This window comes from Copidosoma floridanum, unplaced genomic scaffold, assembly GCF_036245765.1.
Source record: "Copidosoma floridanum isolate Cflo_tuat_1 unplaced genomic scaffold, Cflo_Japanese_pri ptg000024l, whole genome shotgun sequence".
NCBI classification, from domain to species: domain Eukaryota; kingdom Metazoa; phylum Arthropoda; class Insecta; order Hymenoptera; family Encyrtidae; genus Copidosoma; species Copidosoma floridanum.
Genome location: NW_028321901.1, coordinates 12,582,159 through 12,600,892, shown reverse-complemented (window position 1 = coordinate 12,600,892; position 18,734 = coordinate 12,582,159). Strand labels below are relative to the sequence as shown.

The window sequence follows — 18,734 nt, the reverse complement described above, 5'->3', positions numbered from 1 at the left end:
CAAAAATTAAATTTATTTTTCATTTCAATAGAAAATCTCTTAAGTGCTTGAAACTTTCAGAGAATATGCCTTTTATGATCCTCTATACGCCATAAAATTTTCATTAAAAAATATTCATTTGTTGACGAGGAATTGGTTTTTTTTATTAATATTGCGCGAAATGTTTAATGCAATTAGAGCCCTTTTCCGTCGACAAAAACAATTTTTCCGGGGCTAATCTTTTTCGTTGAGACCTAAATTTTACGATGCTGCTTTGGGCATTGTAATTTTTAACTATTAAAACCTCTAAAATGGTCCTCGAAAAATGGTCCATTTTCGGAGTGACGTTTTTTGTTAATATCTCGAGGCCAACAACTTCGATCGTCATGAAGTCTCGACAATGAGTAGCTCTTGTTTTTCTACAAATTTTAAAACCAAAAAGAACGGTGTACGAGCTGCAGAAGCCGAGATATATTTTTCTCTAAATTAACTCACCATTTGTTCATTTATGAACATTAACGCTTCAAATTTTGTATGAAGCTAGTTCTATACTAATATTTTATTATCCTAATTATGCTAATTTTTTTTCTGAATTCAATCCGTTTACTTTTACAGATAAAATTATGTCAATTTTCTCGAGGATTGTTTGTAACGAAAAAGTAAACTGTCACGAAGCATTAGCAATCGAAATATATTTCCTCCTGTGAATAAAAATATAAATAATATTATAATAAATAAAATTATTTCATTTTCTGCAATAAAAATTCATGCTGATCTCCCTTTTATGATTTCAAAATTAAATCCTCAAACAATTTCTGATCCTCTCCCAGAAAAATCAAAGAAAGTTAAATTTATTTCCACTAATAATCTGACTATAACAATTCATACTAATCAAAAATTAAATGAAAAAAATTATAAATATTTTTGTATATTAATTGAGTTAAGTAATTAAATTATTTCTCTTAAAATTACTATGGACAAAATTATTAAAATTTTTCTAACTTTATAAGAAATAGTTCAGGCACTTCGTCAACCTTCTTAGAATAAATAAATTCTATTTTGTTTGATCAGCCTCCCATTATTCAAGAATGAAGTCTCAAACATATAGAACATAAAATTTATATTAAATTTACTTCACTTAAAGTTACTATATTCAAATAAGAACTTCAATTTCATAAAATATTAAAAATATTCTCATTAAGGAACTAATTGAATATAATAAACAAATTAAAAAATGAAGAAATTTCTTTAATAATTAAATATCATCACTAAAAGAAAAAAATGTAAAAGAAACGAGATACATCAAAGGAGTAGAATTTAAGGAGAAAGTAAGAGAAAAAAATGGCTAGTAAAGAACAGAAAGAAAAACAAAAGAAGTGGAGAATATAGAAAACTCAAGATACAAGACATATAGATACATTAAAACAGAGCAAGAACCAGAGTAGTTGAAAAAGGATGTGACAAGTAACGATAGGAGACTGATGGCAAGATTTAGATGCGGAAATGAGTGTAACGGAAATAAATACTGGAAAGAAGAAAAAGAAAAGATGTGTAGATTGTATCAGGAAGAAGAGGAGGACTATAGACACATACTGAGGACATGTGGAAAAACCAGAAGTGGACGAAAGATAGGAGAACTTCTAAGCCAAGATGCAAACAAAATAGAAGTTTTAAAAAGTTCGGTTAGGCTAAAAAAAGAAATTCTAAAGTTGGGTGATTAAAGCTTTAAAGGTGAATACCAAAGAAGATCGAGATAAATTATGAAGCAAAATAAAAGAAGACGCCAGAAAATTATTAGAACATTGAAAAGAAGAAGCAAGAAAGGAAGAGAGAAGAGAGAAGAAAGTGAAAAGTGGTAAAAAGTGGTAAAAAAAAGACTCAAACAGACAGTATAAATAGTGGTATTGAATATAGTCTTGTTCTAAAAAAAAAAAATTAAAAAAAATTGTATTTTTAGTTTTGTTTATGATACTCTACAAATTTTAATTGTTTAATTTAATTAAATTTTGAATATAATTATAGTTTCATTACATTTTGTTCTGTTTATAGAAAGATGAAATAGTAAAGGTGACCATTAAATAGTATTATTAATATTAAAAATGCAAAGTTGTAAGAATTGTTACGGAAGCTCTCGGAACCCGAATGGGACGGAGTATAAAATAAATAAACAACAATAACTAAAATTTAAACTATTTACTGTAAACATAAAAAACTAAATTAAAAAAAATCGATTTAATTTATAAATTTATTGAAAATATAAAATTTATGCAACAATGCATTTTAAAATTTCAACTATAAAATAAAAATTAAATTTAATAGATTAACACTGATAATTTAAAAATTATGATTAACTTAATAATTTATAAATTTTAAATATATTAATATATTTAAAAATAATAAAATTATTGAATAAACTAAATATCTCTTACAAGGTATGCGATCGATTCGTATTTATTGGATATCGATCGACTGGGACTGTAGAAGTGAGATTCAAGTCGACAGGTTGGGAATATGGACACAAAAATATATAACAATAATACAATTCGTGAAAGAATCAAACATCTCTCACAAGGTATCTGATTAATTCGCCTGTACTGGATATTGATTGACTGGGATCGTCAGGGCAAGGTGAATAATAAATGTAAAATACTTTGATTAAGGGACTTATTGAATATAATAAATAATTAGATTAAAAAGAATAAAATATTATTAATACAAAAATTTTAAGTCTCATAAGGTTTTTAAAGGCAATAATAAAATTTAAATAATAATAATTTGATTAATAAAAATAAAATATAAAAATTTAAAAATTTTTTTAATTCTTTCATCTAATTAGGCAATAACAATTATTCACCTGTTTACTAAAAACATAGTTTATTAAATAAATAATAATAAATAATTTCTGTTCCATTAAAATATTTCTAAATAGCTGGATTTCTGTACTTAAGTTTTATAACCATTTGGCTTAGTAGTAAAGTCTAGAATGGAAAAATAAATGGAATAAGAACTTTATAAAATTGAATAGTTGAACCTAATATTTGAGTACAAAATGTTGAATATTCTAAAAAACGAAGAAACCCTGTTGAATCTTATATTAATCATTTGTGGATGTTCTTTATTTTTCACTTTTTTTCGCCACTCTCGCACGGACATGTCCTTTCTCCTACGCGTACCAGTTCAAACAATAGTTAATATGTATTTATAAATTGATTATTAATGTAATATTTGTTAACATAATATATAAAATTAAATATTTATATGTTACAAATTTCAATTTAAAATAATGGAATATTTGTTTGTTAAGAAAAAATTTGTTTAAAAAAAATATTTATAATATATAGAACACTTAAATTTTTAATATTATGTATCAATTATATTTCAAAATAGCTATTTTCGTGTGCGCGCGTGTGTTTGTGTTAGCGCGCGTGCGTGTGTGTTTATAGAAAGTGACTTATGCGGACTTCACGTGCTGATAGAATATACATCAATAACATGGTAGAATTATGCGGACGTCCGCATAATTCCACTTTTGTCCTCATAATTTTCCTCATGTACATGTAGTTGTCCGCATAATTCAAGTTTTTTCCAAAACCTTCTATAGCCCCCACAGCCCTCACATATTTTTTCGTGACTCTTCACCGTCGCCCATACTACTTTCAGGGAACCGGGCAGGTATCATCCCATCTCTCTCGGATCTTGATATGTATACAAACATGTACGTGTCGTATATGTATTAATTTATTATTTTTAATCTGCTTTATTATTAAATTACTTCAAGACAAAACTTTCTTATTGCTATAATTAATCTCATCGTCAAGAATAAATTTAAAGTCATAATTAATTTATAGGTGGTCGTCGCGAAAAAAGTTATTATTATGTATTAAATTAAATAGTTAACTGTCATATTATGTAATTAACTGTGTGGGGCATTCCAAGCAACGTTCTACCTTGTACAACAATTTATATTGGTAGTTGAAAGATTATTTATTTATTTATGATTTACTCCAAGTCTCTCAATGGAAGTATGATTCAATGTATCATAAAAATAATGTGTCATGTAGAAATGTTTATTTGTAAAAAATGTTGACTAATAAGAACAAGTTTCTTTTCTTACAATATATTTTTTTTATATATTTTCTTACACCGCCCAGGAGGTGAATAGATGGACTTTATACATACTAATCAAGAACCATTTCATTTATATAACTAAGAGTACAATCACAAACCAATTTATGTTAATCAAGTTTTAATTTATTTGTAAGTATAAACTTCTTGGTGTGCTAAGCTTTTTTTTGTTAGCATTTATAATAAACTATGCGTACAATGTTAATTTTTCTGTGTATATATTATATTATTTTTGATATGTGCTAATAATATCAATACATATATAAATTTAAATCACATTTAGTTTATCATTAATGCAAACCGTGGAAGTTTTGAATTGAAGGGGCTCCAGCAAGCACTAGTACCAACCCAAAAATAATTGTGTCAGTTAGTATCACTGCTGCAGGTGTATGTGCTAGCACCATCGTCGTATATGTGTAACTGTAAAAACTGTATGCTAATTCAAGTAGAATACAACGACTTGATGAATACTTTACTAAATATCTCGAATTTTGTAAGGGTTACATATATTTTGCAAGGTACCATCTGAAAGCTAAGATTTTTTTCCATAAAATAGTTACTGTCCTAATGAGTAACTCCTACATTATGGTTAGAAAATGAGAATGTATTTATGTTGCTCCATAAGAGGTTGTGTATCATGTGCGAACTTTGAAAGCAAATATCTCGAAATTTTCCACGGTTAGAGGGGTAAATAAAGACACCGCTGAATTCAGTGGGTTTTTATCTATTCGTTATACTACCTACGACCTCTCAACTCCTCCAGCTGGATCCCCCTTCAGATGACTCATTTCAGTAGTCAACTTATAAAGCCCTATCAAGCCACGAAGACGAAGGACTATTCCTATTCTGTTTTAAGTCGATGTTGAAATTGGTACAATTGATAAACACAATAAACATTCATAGGATATGTTATAAGGTAATAAATTTTGTCTATACGTATAAGAATATTTAATTCATCTTGTTATTATTGTATACATTATTACTTACAATCGAAAATTTATTTCCAAACTGTATTTTCAATATCTTAGATGTTTTCTCTATCGATCTGAATAAATATTCCATTTTTATTTTTGCATCTCGATGAAGCCACGTACAATGGACCATAAAAAAATAAAGGTTTTTCAAGTCTAATACAACATTATCAAAACTTTGACCTTTAGACTTGTTTATGGTCGTAGCAAAAGTTACATGTAATAGAAATTGTTTTCTATATAAAATAAAAGTAATGATGAAGTAGTTCCGGTATTTAATGTAATTATTGAAATAAAAACTTTATTAGCAATTTTTTCTCCCATACCTATTTCGCCTTCTACGTTATACTTCAACAATTTGGTAATTTGCAATCGTGTACCGTTACATAAGCCATCTGATATACTTAAATTTTGAATTAACATAACTATTGTACCTATTTTTAATTTAAGTTCATGAGGTGGCAAGCATTTACGAATATTGTTTAACATTTCTACGGGAAAATTTATACAAATATTATCCGATTGATCAACACCTTTATGGGTTGCATCATCGATGCTGTATGCCGAATACAGAATGTCGATCCAATGGTATTTCCTTTATTATTTCCAGTACGAGATGAAGGATAGAGTACATGCATAGACGAAAATAATTAACAAAAGTAGAAAATCTTACCTTACTTTAAGATTACTCATTTCGATTTTCTTATTGACTAAATAGTAAAAATTTTAGTCCTAACTCTATGCTCGAAGATTAATGCAAAAATTTTTTCTGCATTCATATATAATGACGAAGAGCAATAGAATACATTTTTTTGGCAATAACCAAAAAATTCTGAGGGTTGGAAGTTATCGAGGTTTGATAGATTACATAATGCGTAGTGCCTACGAATAACTCGAAAAATATTGAAAACAATTAAGTTGGAAATATTTTTATTTTACCTTCAATATACATCAGTGGTACTAGGTATTTGCCGAAACATTATCAACATTCAATGGCAACAATGCGAAAGTATGGATGACCTGATTTTTTTATTACCGTAACATGTAACCCCAAATGAAAAGAAATTAATCAAATTAAAAAAAAACTTTTCTAAAGGTACCACTCCGAATGATATACCAAATATAACTATTAGATTGTTTCATACTTGACATTAATTTCAGACGTTGTTACCAAACACAATGTTTTCAGAAATGTTATTGCTTACGTTTATACCATTGAATTTCAAAAGAGGATTACTTTATTCTCATAATATTGTAACATTGCATCTAAACAATAAATCATGTACTACTACAGACATAAATAAATTTTTTTCAGCGGAAATCGCACTTGATTCACAAATACAAAAATTAATTATCAAACACATGCTTCATGAACCTCATGGTAAAAATAGCCCATGTCTTGTCATTCATCAAAAAATTTGTACAAAAAAGATTCCAAAAAAGTTGACTAAGTATAGTGTTTTTACAAAAAATGGTTACCCAAATTACAAAAGAAGTGACAATAGGTGTTATAATTACATGTATAGAACCAAAAATAGTAGTGAAAAAATTTTAGTTGATAATTCAATGGTAGTACGATACAATCCATTTTTGTTAACCAAGAATAATTGCCACATAAATGTTGAGTATTGTGCATTCAGTCAAAGTATAAAGTATATTTGTGATAATATTCATAAAGGAGGAGATAGAGCACCACGTAAAATAACAAAAAGAGATACGAGTGATAAAAAAGACGATATAGAACAGCATGGTGATTGCAAGAGTTCCCTCTGTGTGGACGTAGTCATTTTGTATTTAATTTACCGGTACATATTAAAAATAAACGTAAAATAGTGTTTCAATAAAATAATATGTTTAAAGCTATAGAAAACTCCGAAACAGCATTAACGGCTTGGTTTAAATTGAATAAAATAAATAGTTCCGCAAAAAAACTAGATACGTGAATTCGACTGTAAAAACTTGAGTTAGAAAAGAAAGAGTTAGACATAATTTAACAATGGAGTGACTAAATAGAGTGTCACCTAAAGACTCTAAGCGTTTTTTTTTTTTTTTCAATTAATTTTAAAGCGGGCGAGTGGAGCTAAATCTTTCGAAAGTTTGAAATCAGTTGATAACATACATTACAGTACGTTGAAAGATACTGCTATTGCTTTGGGTTAAGTTGAACACGACTCTCAAATATATGAAATATTTAAAGAATCTTGTAACGCTACGCTGCCATATCAACTGAAAAAATTTCTCGCGCGATTTTTAATATCTAAAGACGTTCGTGCTTAGTCTTTTTGGGAATCACTCCAGAAAATTTTTATTAAAGATTTAAAAAACCATAAACAAAAAATGCTTAATTACATTCAAATATAATCTTAAAATTTGAAGAAAATTAATGTAAAGATTATGAATTACCAGAACCAAATAAAACAGTAAAATCTGAATGTATTGAGGTCAGTGAAAATGTAATTGATGTAGAAACAAATTTTAAAAATTCATTTAATAGTCTCAAAAGTGATCAAAAAATAATTTTTAATGAAATTATTAACAGTGATACAACCTTCTATTTTATTGATGATCTAGGAGGTTCGGAAAAAGCACTTTTATACAAAACAATTATTTTTTATTTTTTGTTTTAAAAGGAGAAGGTTATATCTACGGCTTTGACGGGAATTGCTTCAATTTTATAACCTAAAGGAGACAATTCATTGAACATTAAAAGTTTTTTTTTAAATATGAAAGTAATACAAAAAAATTACGAGAAGTAACTGTAATTATTTAGGACGAAGCTTCAATGATCCCTAAAAAAGCTTTGAAAATAGTGGATTAAACTTTGAAAGATTGATGTGATAACAATATTTTATTTGGTGGAAAATTATTTATTTTAGGAGTCGATTTTAGACAAATTCTTCCAGTGTTAAAGCGTGAGTGTAAAAGTTCTAAAATTAATGAAACTATAAAGTATTAACTTCTCTGAGAACACTTGGAAATTATAAAATGGAAAAGTAATATGTGGTGTACAGATTTAAAATTTTTGTTATTGTTAATGAACATTGGAAATATAACAATAAAGTCTTTCGAAATTCCACGAGGATGGAAAACTGATGATGTTTGTAAACAAATTTATGGAGATCGTATAAATAGCTGTCTAAACAGAGTAATTCTAAAACTCATAAATTTTAATACATTTTAAATAATACAATTTTAAATTTAATAAGAGAAAAGAACAAACTTATTACAACATAGATTATGCAAAATATAAAGGTATTGATCGTTCCGATGAAAATATAAACATAAATTTTTCTATAGAAACTCTAAATAAAATACATAAAGGATTGCAGCCACGTGTTTTAAATTTTAAACTAGATGCTTTTGTTATGTTGATAAGAAACTTGAGTATATTTGATGGATTGTGCAATGGCACTAGACAACAAATAACAAAATTATTGAAGTATAATTAAGAAGCAAAACTGGTTAAAAATCTGGTAATTAAGTCTTTATTCCAAAAATTACGTTGAATGTAGGTAATAGTTCATCTTCACCGTTTATTATCTACAGTAAACAGTTTCCAGTAGTTCTAGCTTTTACCATGACAATCAAGAAATTGCAAGGTGAGAATTTTGGTAAATTAGGAGTATACCACAAAAGACCTTTATTTTTTCATGATTATCTGTACGTATTAGTATAAAGATGTAAAAATCTCTAGTATATATTTATACAAAATGATTCAGAGAACTAAGCAAACATTGAAAACATGGTATGGCAAGAAATTCTTGATCCTTAACAATTTTATTATTTGTTTCTAAAAGTTTAGTCCTTATAATTTTTTAATTTTCTCTTAGGAATTCAGTTTTTTAAATTTATAAAATATATCTTGAAAATTAGACTTCAAACAAGTAAAAACATTTAAAAAACTTATATATTAAAATACTGTATTTTCAAATTCTTGAAACAAAAAAAATAGAAATGCTCACATTACAAAATTTTTAATGCATATTGTATCATTCGTCTTAAAAATCTTTAATTTTGGTAAAAAATTAATTTTACAAAATTGAAGAAAAGAATAGCCTTTAATTTTGCACTGAAAATTTTATAATTACAAAGTTAGTCGTATATTGTCAAACGCCAATTCCATAATCATAAAAATTTCATACTTTCATTTTTCTGCCCTAGACCATATCGCTGCTATGTTACAATAATACTAAATATTAATCACTAAATATTTCAGTTCATACGATTATACAAGAATGTACATTTTTTTTGTACGAAAAAGCCTTTATAATAAAATTTCCCTCGCTGAATACTGAAATGCCGAATATAAGTTGTATTTATTATGTAATAAAATATTGTGATACGAAGCTACATAATGAATGTATATTTCAAGTATATTAGAATATTAGAAACATCATTAAGAAAAGTAATCAAACTTAGTAGTAACTGATTATTCATCTAACAAGTCCATGATTTTGTGGGTATTAAATTTAAATCATATGTAGTATTAATTTTTTAAGGTATAAATATTTTTGGGGGGTTGGTTCAGGGGGGCAAAGACCTACTAGTACATATACATAAAATTTGAATAAAAATAGTTAATCTTGTATACATGAGTTTATTAACCAAAACTCAAAATTATCTCCACCCTTATTTTGTATTAATAATAATAATAATAATAACAAAGCTAATCGTAAATGCGTTAAGTTAGTTGATTTAGCTTGGCAGCTTGATTCTTCTCCAACTTATTCCTTGTACCAGCTCTTTGTCTGAGACCTTGACTCTGTTTTAAGAATGTCCCAAAAAAAATCTCACAATTGATATATATCAGTAGTATAAAAATTAGTATTGTATCAAAATAATTAAAAAAAATTTTTTTTTTATTCGAAGCAAGATAAAATGTATTAAAATGTTTTTGTAAGTGGGTCGCGTGATGAAGCCCGTTTATTTATCTTGTGATTAGTTAAAACTAGTCAAACGCAGGTGAATTTAAAAAATAATATTTATTTAAGTAAAGAGTAAGTAATTTTAATTTGTACGTTGATGAAAATTAAAATAGAACGTGATGCAAAGTTAAAGTAACTTTATTTTCCACAAAAAATAGTAAAAATAAATACATTTCAAAAAATTTACGTAAGTTTCCTGTATGGATTCATGTGCTAAAATAAAATAATGAAAATATTTTTAATAAAATGTCAAGAAGCACCCACGGGGTACAGTCCTTTAGTTAATATACATAATATATTTCAAGCAAAACTCTATTTTTTTGCTATCAAGATTGGTTTTTTATTATTAATCTCTATACTTGATGAAATCCGTTCTTCTATAGTATTTATATTCAAAAACAGATTGCTTGAGATGTATGATCGACTTCCTAAATCACTACATTTGAAAGGTGATTAACTTCAAGTCTTAAAGCTTAACACTATACGTAGCCTTATATATATTTCAAAACTTTCATCTGGTACACATACGTAAATTAAACAAAAATTGTGTTTTGAAAATTAAACAAAAATTGGTGTAATTTAGATTCTCATGAAAATTCTCTGACTGAGTAAGTTTTATTTTTTAGAAAATCTGTGTCAGTGACTTACAAATATTTCATTCCTTACAGATACGGTGAGAACTACGATCCAAATTAGATAGAGGTGCGCCTTTATCTTCTAAACTCAATCGAAATATAATATGCTGGAGAATTCAAGTTTTAGAGGGCTTCAAAAAATAAAGTAACAAGTAAGAAATTAACTAACTTTTTCTTTATTAATCAAACAAGATAAATAGCATTTATAATACTATAAAATTAATCGCAGCAGAATCGATTATTATCATTGATGCACTCAATTATTTAGACTTATTAAAATACTTCAGTTCTTAACTCAACTGATTTCAATTCGAATTTTCTCCTGATTAAAAATGTGAAGTCACAAGTGTCTGTGTAACCTAATTTACTTAGCCAAAAGCACGAAAAAAAATTTTTTTTGTGTTCAATTTCATCTAGATGTGTAAATTGAAGATATTATAAAAAATATCAAAGCAGTATTATTTAAAAACATTAAATATTAATGCATTAGTTGACCCATGTTCACGAAATCATGTCGGTAGAGGTTTCAGCTTCATTCTAGTCAATATAAAACAGCAAATTTACTTTCAGCATAACGAATAAGTGGTAAATTAAAGAAAAAATAGATAGCTTTTAAAGGCAACATACTAAAATTATTTTGCAATACGTTCTCTAACGCAATACGACCAAGACTAAAAAATTTATAGCATGATTTAAATTTGGTGTATCATCCAAAATATCAGCATCTCCAAACTTTGATTGTAAATGCGCTAGTTTGGTATTAGGCTATTACGTAACCAATTTCTCTGATTATGGGTGCAGCAAAAAAATCGTCAGTTAGTTTACGATTCAGCGGCAAATTATTTCGTTAGAATTATGTCTCTAAGTTGTGAGGACACCGAGATAACAACAGTGGCGGCGCTTTCTTGATATCAAGCTGACCCGCAACCGATTTCTTCGAGTCCGGGTGCTTCGGTAAAATCTGAAGTTAGCCAATAGTTTCGTGGCAAATTAGCGGAAAATTATTCCGTTAGAATTATGTCTCAACATTATGGGTGCAACAGTAAAATCGGCAGCTAACTGATGGTTGAGCGGCAAATTAGCAGAAAATTATCCCGTTGGAATTGTATTTTCAAGTCTTGAGGATCCCGAGATAATACTAGTGGTGGTGCTAGCTTGATATCAAGCTGACAGGCAACTGATTTTTCGGCTTTTGGGTGCAGTGGCAAATTTTGTTTTAATGTCACTAATCTGCGGCAAATTATACAACAAGTACCTTTGTGGCGTGCTGACTTGGTTGTGTTAGCTTGATAGAGATTATTTACTCAGTGTAATGAATAATTCTTTAATCTTACAAAATGTAAATAACATTTTTTTTACTTTTAAATTCTTTTTCTTATTGTTAATATAAATTGTATAACTGATACAGTAAAGTTTGAAACTGTTATATGATAAAAGAAGTTTAAAATATTTTACTACTTTCGTCCAGAATAATGAATTACTCCTAGACCAGCACTTGATTTTAATAATGTTTATCCTTCTGGTATAATTTATATTAATCAATGGTACAAAAATTTACATAAAAATTTCTACATTATTAAAAAAAAAAGCAATATTTTTTTTTACTTCTTTGTGTGATTGACGGTGTGATCTGTTCAAAAGTTCTTGTATAATACGCTTGAAGTAAAAAAAAACTGTTTTTACCATGAAAAGGTTAAAATGAATTAATTAAATTATAAGTTTTTTTCCTTTATCTCAAGCTGATGCATTATGAATAAGTTGTAATCTTATACCTACATCACAAAAGGTAAATGTACTAGTAATTATTTTTGGAAGAGGTATGTTGTTAAATTGGTGTTTTCAAATAAACACCGAAGAAAGAAAAAAAATCAAGTTTTTGAAAAGTATTTTCGGATACTCGAACAATCGTATTCTATGGTGGCTATGCATTGACACATTTAAATTATTTAAGATAATTACTGACAATCATTAATAAGACTATAAGTTTTAAATAGAAACTAATAAACATCTTATTAATTTTAAACGTTTATTTTCTTCGATGTTTCTGATAGATTTTGGGTAACCAGGTCACTTAGGTGACCAAGTACTGGTACATTTACCTCACATTATCAAATTGATATTAAGGAAAATTTTTTTCTGTTTCAGAAACTCAACAATTATTCCTTGATGACAGAAGAAGACGTTGAATGATTTTCCAAAAAAATTATTGTGTTTATGACTTTCATAAAAATAAATGTAAAGAAAATGTTAAAACATCATGAGCATCATACTGTTTTAATTATTTTTTTTATCTACATGTAATTTTTGTATGATAAGTGATAGACGTGATTAATAATTATCATAACCAGCTTAATACCAAGTGTGCCTTATTAATTAATTTGTAAATGTGTTTTTATGCTTTTATAATTTATGTGGAAGCAACTATCTATAAATTTATTTACTAACCACCTATTAATAATGACCAAATTCTAGAAAATTTTTGTTCCTTTACTGTAAACCATTTATTTTTCGAAGAACTGTCGATTGAATGATTGATACAATGTTTATTGAGTTCCTTGACAACTTTGAAAAAATTATTTAAAAAATATTTTGACAGATTAGCTGAAATACATATTGAATGTATGCTATAGTTTACTATTAAATCAAATCAGATATTTTTCTTACTATGGATGCAACGTCTTGGTGCCCTACAGACGAACTTTGCGGCCACGGGCGGAAAAGTATTTTCCGGCTTACCTATAGGCCCGAAGTGATCAGCAAAGTGTAAAGTGTGCCCTCGCAAAAAAAGTCATTCGCACCTTGGACACAAGCATACAAAAATCTCACCCTTTGAGCAAGTGTTTTTTACTTAGCACCCATGATACGAAAACTACTGTTTTTTAGCGTGTATGTGTACTAAAAGCAAATCTTTTGCTGTTAGCATAAACATCAAATTTTTTTGATCAGTTATTTGTGTAAAGGTAGCAATCATTTCGATCATTAGTTTCTAAATGAATTTATTAGAATTATGCATTTTCTGATCAAACTATTAATAACTGCGCATAAAACAAAAAAATTAATTATATTACTAGCAATCATCCTCGATTATTTAAAATGAAAATTCTATGCACTTTCTAGAAAGTTTGTTAAGAGCTTGTTTTTGATACGAAAAATAAACACTTTAAGAGTAATATTAATTTTGCTTGAAGAATGTTTTGTTAGACTTGATAAGAATTATGTTACGCTCATTTTGTTAAATAACAAGTACAAATGAATTCCAAAACAATACAGCAAATAATTAATCGCATTTGTTTGAATTAAATAAGTACATTTGTACATACATGTAGCTCGCATTATGGATAACACTTGTCAACTGAGGGTATATAAAAAGAGCACTGATTATTCAATAATTGTTTTAATAATAATAATAATAATAATAATAATAACAATTTATTGTTAATGTTCAAAGCCTTTTAAAGTATGCATTAAATCTTTGTAAACAGACAGTTTGATATGATTATTTCTCTGGAAAAAAAAGTGTATACATTGGTCAATGGTGAGTTAAATTAGAAAATAACATTCTAGGAACTATCGTATTGTAAAAGTTATTTTAATGTCCGACATAGAACCACCAAAATTAAAAACGTGATTGAAGATTTAGCTGTGTGGTGTTGCTTGAACAAGATGTTTATTTTCTCGGATTTTGCGAACTTGCCTTAAATAATAAGTTAAGAGTGCTTAAGAAAAACTTTCAGACAAACTTACATTAAAAACTAAAAAAACATTTATGTTTCTACACCTACAAAGCAAAAATTATCCACGTACTTAAAAAAAAAAATTTAATAAGATCAATTATTTTTTGGTCTTGAATGTTTGTAATACTTCAATCTCTACGTATTTTATTTGTTATTAAAAAAGAATCAAGAGTAATGTTGGTGATGTACATTATTTTTTTGAGCTAAGCTTTCTCTTATTGCTCGGGATCTGTGCTATTTTCTCTGGTGTAGCTGTTAGATAAACGAAAATAGGCCGTGATAAAAGTTGGTGAGGTTAAGGTGGTTCTTTCATGAAATGATTATGAACCGAGTAATATGAAACCTTGAGGAATCATTTATTAAGTTACAATACACTAGCCCTTGAAATTTTAATGTAGGCTAACGAGTATAAACGCAAGAAAGTGGTAAATGAAAATTAAATTCTAAACATGTGCTCTTATGGCAACTGAGCATTTCTTTACTGAAAGTTGTAGCCTAGTTATTTATTTACAGAACATGATTAAGTAAAAACTGACTTAATAAAGCTTACGCAATACTAAATATACTGTCATCTCAAAATCTATATGTACACGGACTTAGTCAAAAGATATTAAAATAAACACAGTCATACATTTTCGTTTTCTATGTTGAAAGCATAGTCAATCATCAACTGCTGGTATTTTGAGGTTAAGCACAAATTTTACATCATTCCTTCGAACTTTTATATCAGAAATCGTGATCTAAAATTTTGAATCAGTACTCAATTTGACTCAGTAAACAATATTTACTAATAGTCGTTTTAAATTTAAGCAGTATTAATAAATATCAACTTGATAATTGCACCTTTGACTTGGGAGTCATGAAAGAACTACCTAAAATCTCACGTCAGCCATTCGTGCAAGACAATACAGAGGTACAAGGGAGGATAGGCTATGAGTTGGCTTGTGGGTACGCTTGGCCTTCCACTTTTTGACGTAATCAATAAATATTTTACTTTAAAAATCATTGCAAGTCCATGCAAAAACCTCATAGTTTATTATTCTTTAGGCCTTATATTAATAAACTTATTTGACTTTCAATACTGACAGTTATAAATATTGGTTGAAAAAAATGACTAGACGTTACTTTTTAATCGCTGAATACAGGCCTCATATATAACTTCAAAAGTTGAAACCAGTCGTATTCGAGAGCCTTTTTATTAACCTTCATTTTGCTTTTTTTAAATTTGTTTTATGACAAGTGTAACTAAAGTTATGATAAAATTACACGAGCTAAATGTGGGGCACAAATCGGCACCAAGGTAGGGTACGCTTGGCGTGGTGGCGCGTAAGACGCGAGTGTGTTAGACAGCTGGTGCAGCTGACATGAGAGCTCGTAGTTTTAGGTTTATAGGTTAAGTTATTTGTTTGTTTTTAAGATTTTTGCTGTAAGTATAAAAAAATGGCGCGTAACTACAAAAAAAAAGCAATAATGACAAATGAACTGATGGGCAGTTGCAATCTGCAATAAATAAGGTTAAGAGTGGCAATACTATTTTAAGTTCTGCAAAAGAGTATGGTATACCAAGAAGCACTCTTCAATATAAGTTGCAGTTGAATGATGCACAACTGTTTTGAAGTCAAAGTACGTATTTTTTAACCACATATTTCATGGTAAGTATATTTATGACATTTTTATGATTATTTTTATATCTTATGTTTAGGCAGTGGATTTTAACGCACTTTTAACCAAGAACAAGAAAAAGCTCTTTGTTCTTATGTTGAGACTATGGAGAAAAAAAATGATGGGGTTAATAACTAAGGATTTGCAAAAACTAGCATTTGATTTCGCAATAAAATTGCAGGTGCCTCATCACTTTAATGTAAAGAAAAGTACATGAATACAATGACTAAAGTCTAAGTGCATGCAACGACAAAATACATGACTAAGTTTAATTTTGATTGAAATTACTTATATTTAAAGATTGGCTGGTAAGGACTGGGTGAGAAGTTTCATGCAAAGAAATAATCTGTCTTTCAGAAAAAGTCAATACACCTCTGTTGCTCGAGCCAACGGATTTAACGCAAATGCTGTTAATGAGTTTTTTACCTTGTTAGAAGCGGTTTATAAAGAGTTTAACTTTGAACCCCAAAACATTTATAATGTTGATGAGCCGGGGATCTCAATCGTCCCCAAAGGGAGTTCAAAGGTCATTGCTGTGAAAGGAAGAAGACAAGTTGGAGGCTTACAAGCAGCAGAAAGAGGTGAAACAGTGACAGCAACTCTCTGCATGTCTGCTGCAGTGAACTTTATGCCTCCCATGCTGATTTTCCCCCGGGTCAAGCACAATCCTGAACTGCTTGAAGGAAAACCACCAGGAGCATGGGACGTGTTTCATAAAAGTGGTTACATGCAAACCGACATTTTCACCAAGTGGCTTCAAAAATTTGTTGATTTTACACATGCTTCCAAATCCAACCCAGTTTTACTATTGTTGGACGGGCACTCAACGCACGTCAAGAATTTAGAGGAATAGATTTGGTAATTGAAAATGGTGTTGTAATCTTGTGCTTTCCACCGCACTGTAAGCACCGATTGCAACCACTGGATGTAGGATTTATGAAGCCTATCAGTGCATATTATACCGAGGAAATCAACTTACTTCAACGAGAAGGGCAGCAAGTTGTACTGAGAAAAGTCTTTTCTCTCTTTGGAAAGGCTTTTATCAAAGCAGCAAAAATAGAAACTGCAGTGAATGCATTCAAAAAACCAGGGATCCATCCCTTGAATACCTCAGTTTTTCAACCATCAGATTTTGTCCAGCTTTCAGAAGAGGTATCTTCTCCTCATACTTCATCTGATCCTTTAACCAGCACAGGTGTGTGCAACTGTTTATAGAAAATGTTTGTTATAAATATTTTGTAACTATGAGTCCCACTTTTTCAGAACCAGAATTACCGATGAAAGCTTCTGATTACTGTAGCATTCTCAAAGAAATTACCATTAAAAAAGCTTAAACGAGTACTTCCCAACCAACAACCTCAAAGAGCCAACATTCTTCACTTTATATTGATCAGGCTGACTCAAAAGACGGTACAATAGCTATTCCTGTTTCCTGCCTGGAACCTCTCTTGCGCTTTTTGATAAGAATTCGTATTTTATATACATTTATTCAAGATTCTGTTATTCTCATTGTTGTTATGCTTTTAATATTAATTGCAGAGTGGTTCACTGCCACATGTTACCCAAGCAGAAACAAACGTCCAGTCTTCACCAGCTCAGTATTCTACTATGACATAAAAAAATAGTCTCATTGCTAGTTATTTCAACGAGCCTGTCAACATACGTGCATCTGATTGTTTAATGGACAAAGTGAGTAATAATATTGAAGTAAAGAAAAAAAATAACAAAAGAGGCAAAACAGCTATTGTAACATCAAGTTCCTACGAAGAAAAGTTAACAGCTCAAAAAATAAAGAGTATAAAAAGAGAACCAAAGGCAAAAAAAGTAAAGCCAAAAGTATTAAGTAACAATAAGATTGATGGAAATTCAAAAATTAAAGTACAAAAAGTTGGTAGTAAGAATATTCTAGAGAAGAGAAACAAAGATAAAAAGCCACGAGCACCTTTTACTGATATATAATTACATACTCATACTCAAATCATATTTCCAAGTCATTTTGCGCTTAGTGCAGATAATTTTTTAAACGACAACTGTCCTATTACTGAAGCCGCTGGATTGCCCACAGAACATTTATAGTTAAATCAAAATATTTATTCTAGCACTGCTGTTTCAGTACAAACGTTACATTAATCATAATTAGTCATTATTATATTTAGTTACACGTTTAAGTATAAAAAAAAAACGTGATTTAACTGAGTGTTATTGATTTAAAAAAAAAAACAATTTATATCTATTTAAAAAAAACTGGCTCATTAGTTATAATTGAATTGAAAAAAAATGATGTATAAAGAATTATTAAGCTAAATATGTGATAAATATTGAAAATACTTTCATGTACATAAAAAATGTTATTAAGTGTTAAAAATCATTATTGCATCGTATAATAAAATTTTGAATACCACATATTAATATTCACTAATAAAAACCTCTTCCAAACAACACTCTCCATATTTTCATCTCAATCTTTTTTCAGTAACTACGTTAATAATCATGTTCACACTCGCGTCTGTAAAAATATTTAAGTATCATCTGAGATCCCCACGCCAAACGTACCTCACTCGTTGCTAAACTGCGCCCCTCCGGTGGGGCACAACTTATCTTTCAGACACTTAAGCCTCGTTTTTTTTTAAAGAAATTTTACTTGTTTTAAGCATATTAAAAAGTTATGTGTTCGTTTTATGAGTGTTTTTTCTCTCAAAATTA

General features: G+C 28.7%; 1 protein-coding gene and 1 pseudogene across 1 annotated transcript in view; both read left to right on the top strand.

The window, feature by feature from the left end:
* The window catches only part of Tom20 (translocase of outer membrane 20), a 121,101-nt gene extending 108,113 nt beyond the window's left edge, over window positions 1-12,988 (top strand). The window contains exon 4 of the mRNA XM_089595037.1: window positions 12,781-12,988. Within this exon, the coding sequence (XP_089451163.1) occupies window positions 12,781-12,825 (45 nt within the window). The 3' untranslated portion in view covers window positions 12,826-12,988. The remainder of the gene's footprint in view (window positions 1-12,780) is intronic.
* Window positions 12,989-15,968: 2,980 nt separating this feature from the next.
* LOC149374021 (uncharacterized) lies at window positions 15,969-17,365 on the top strand (annotated as a pseudogene).
* The last annotated feature ends 1,369 nt before the right edge of the window (window positions 17,366-18,734 follow it).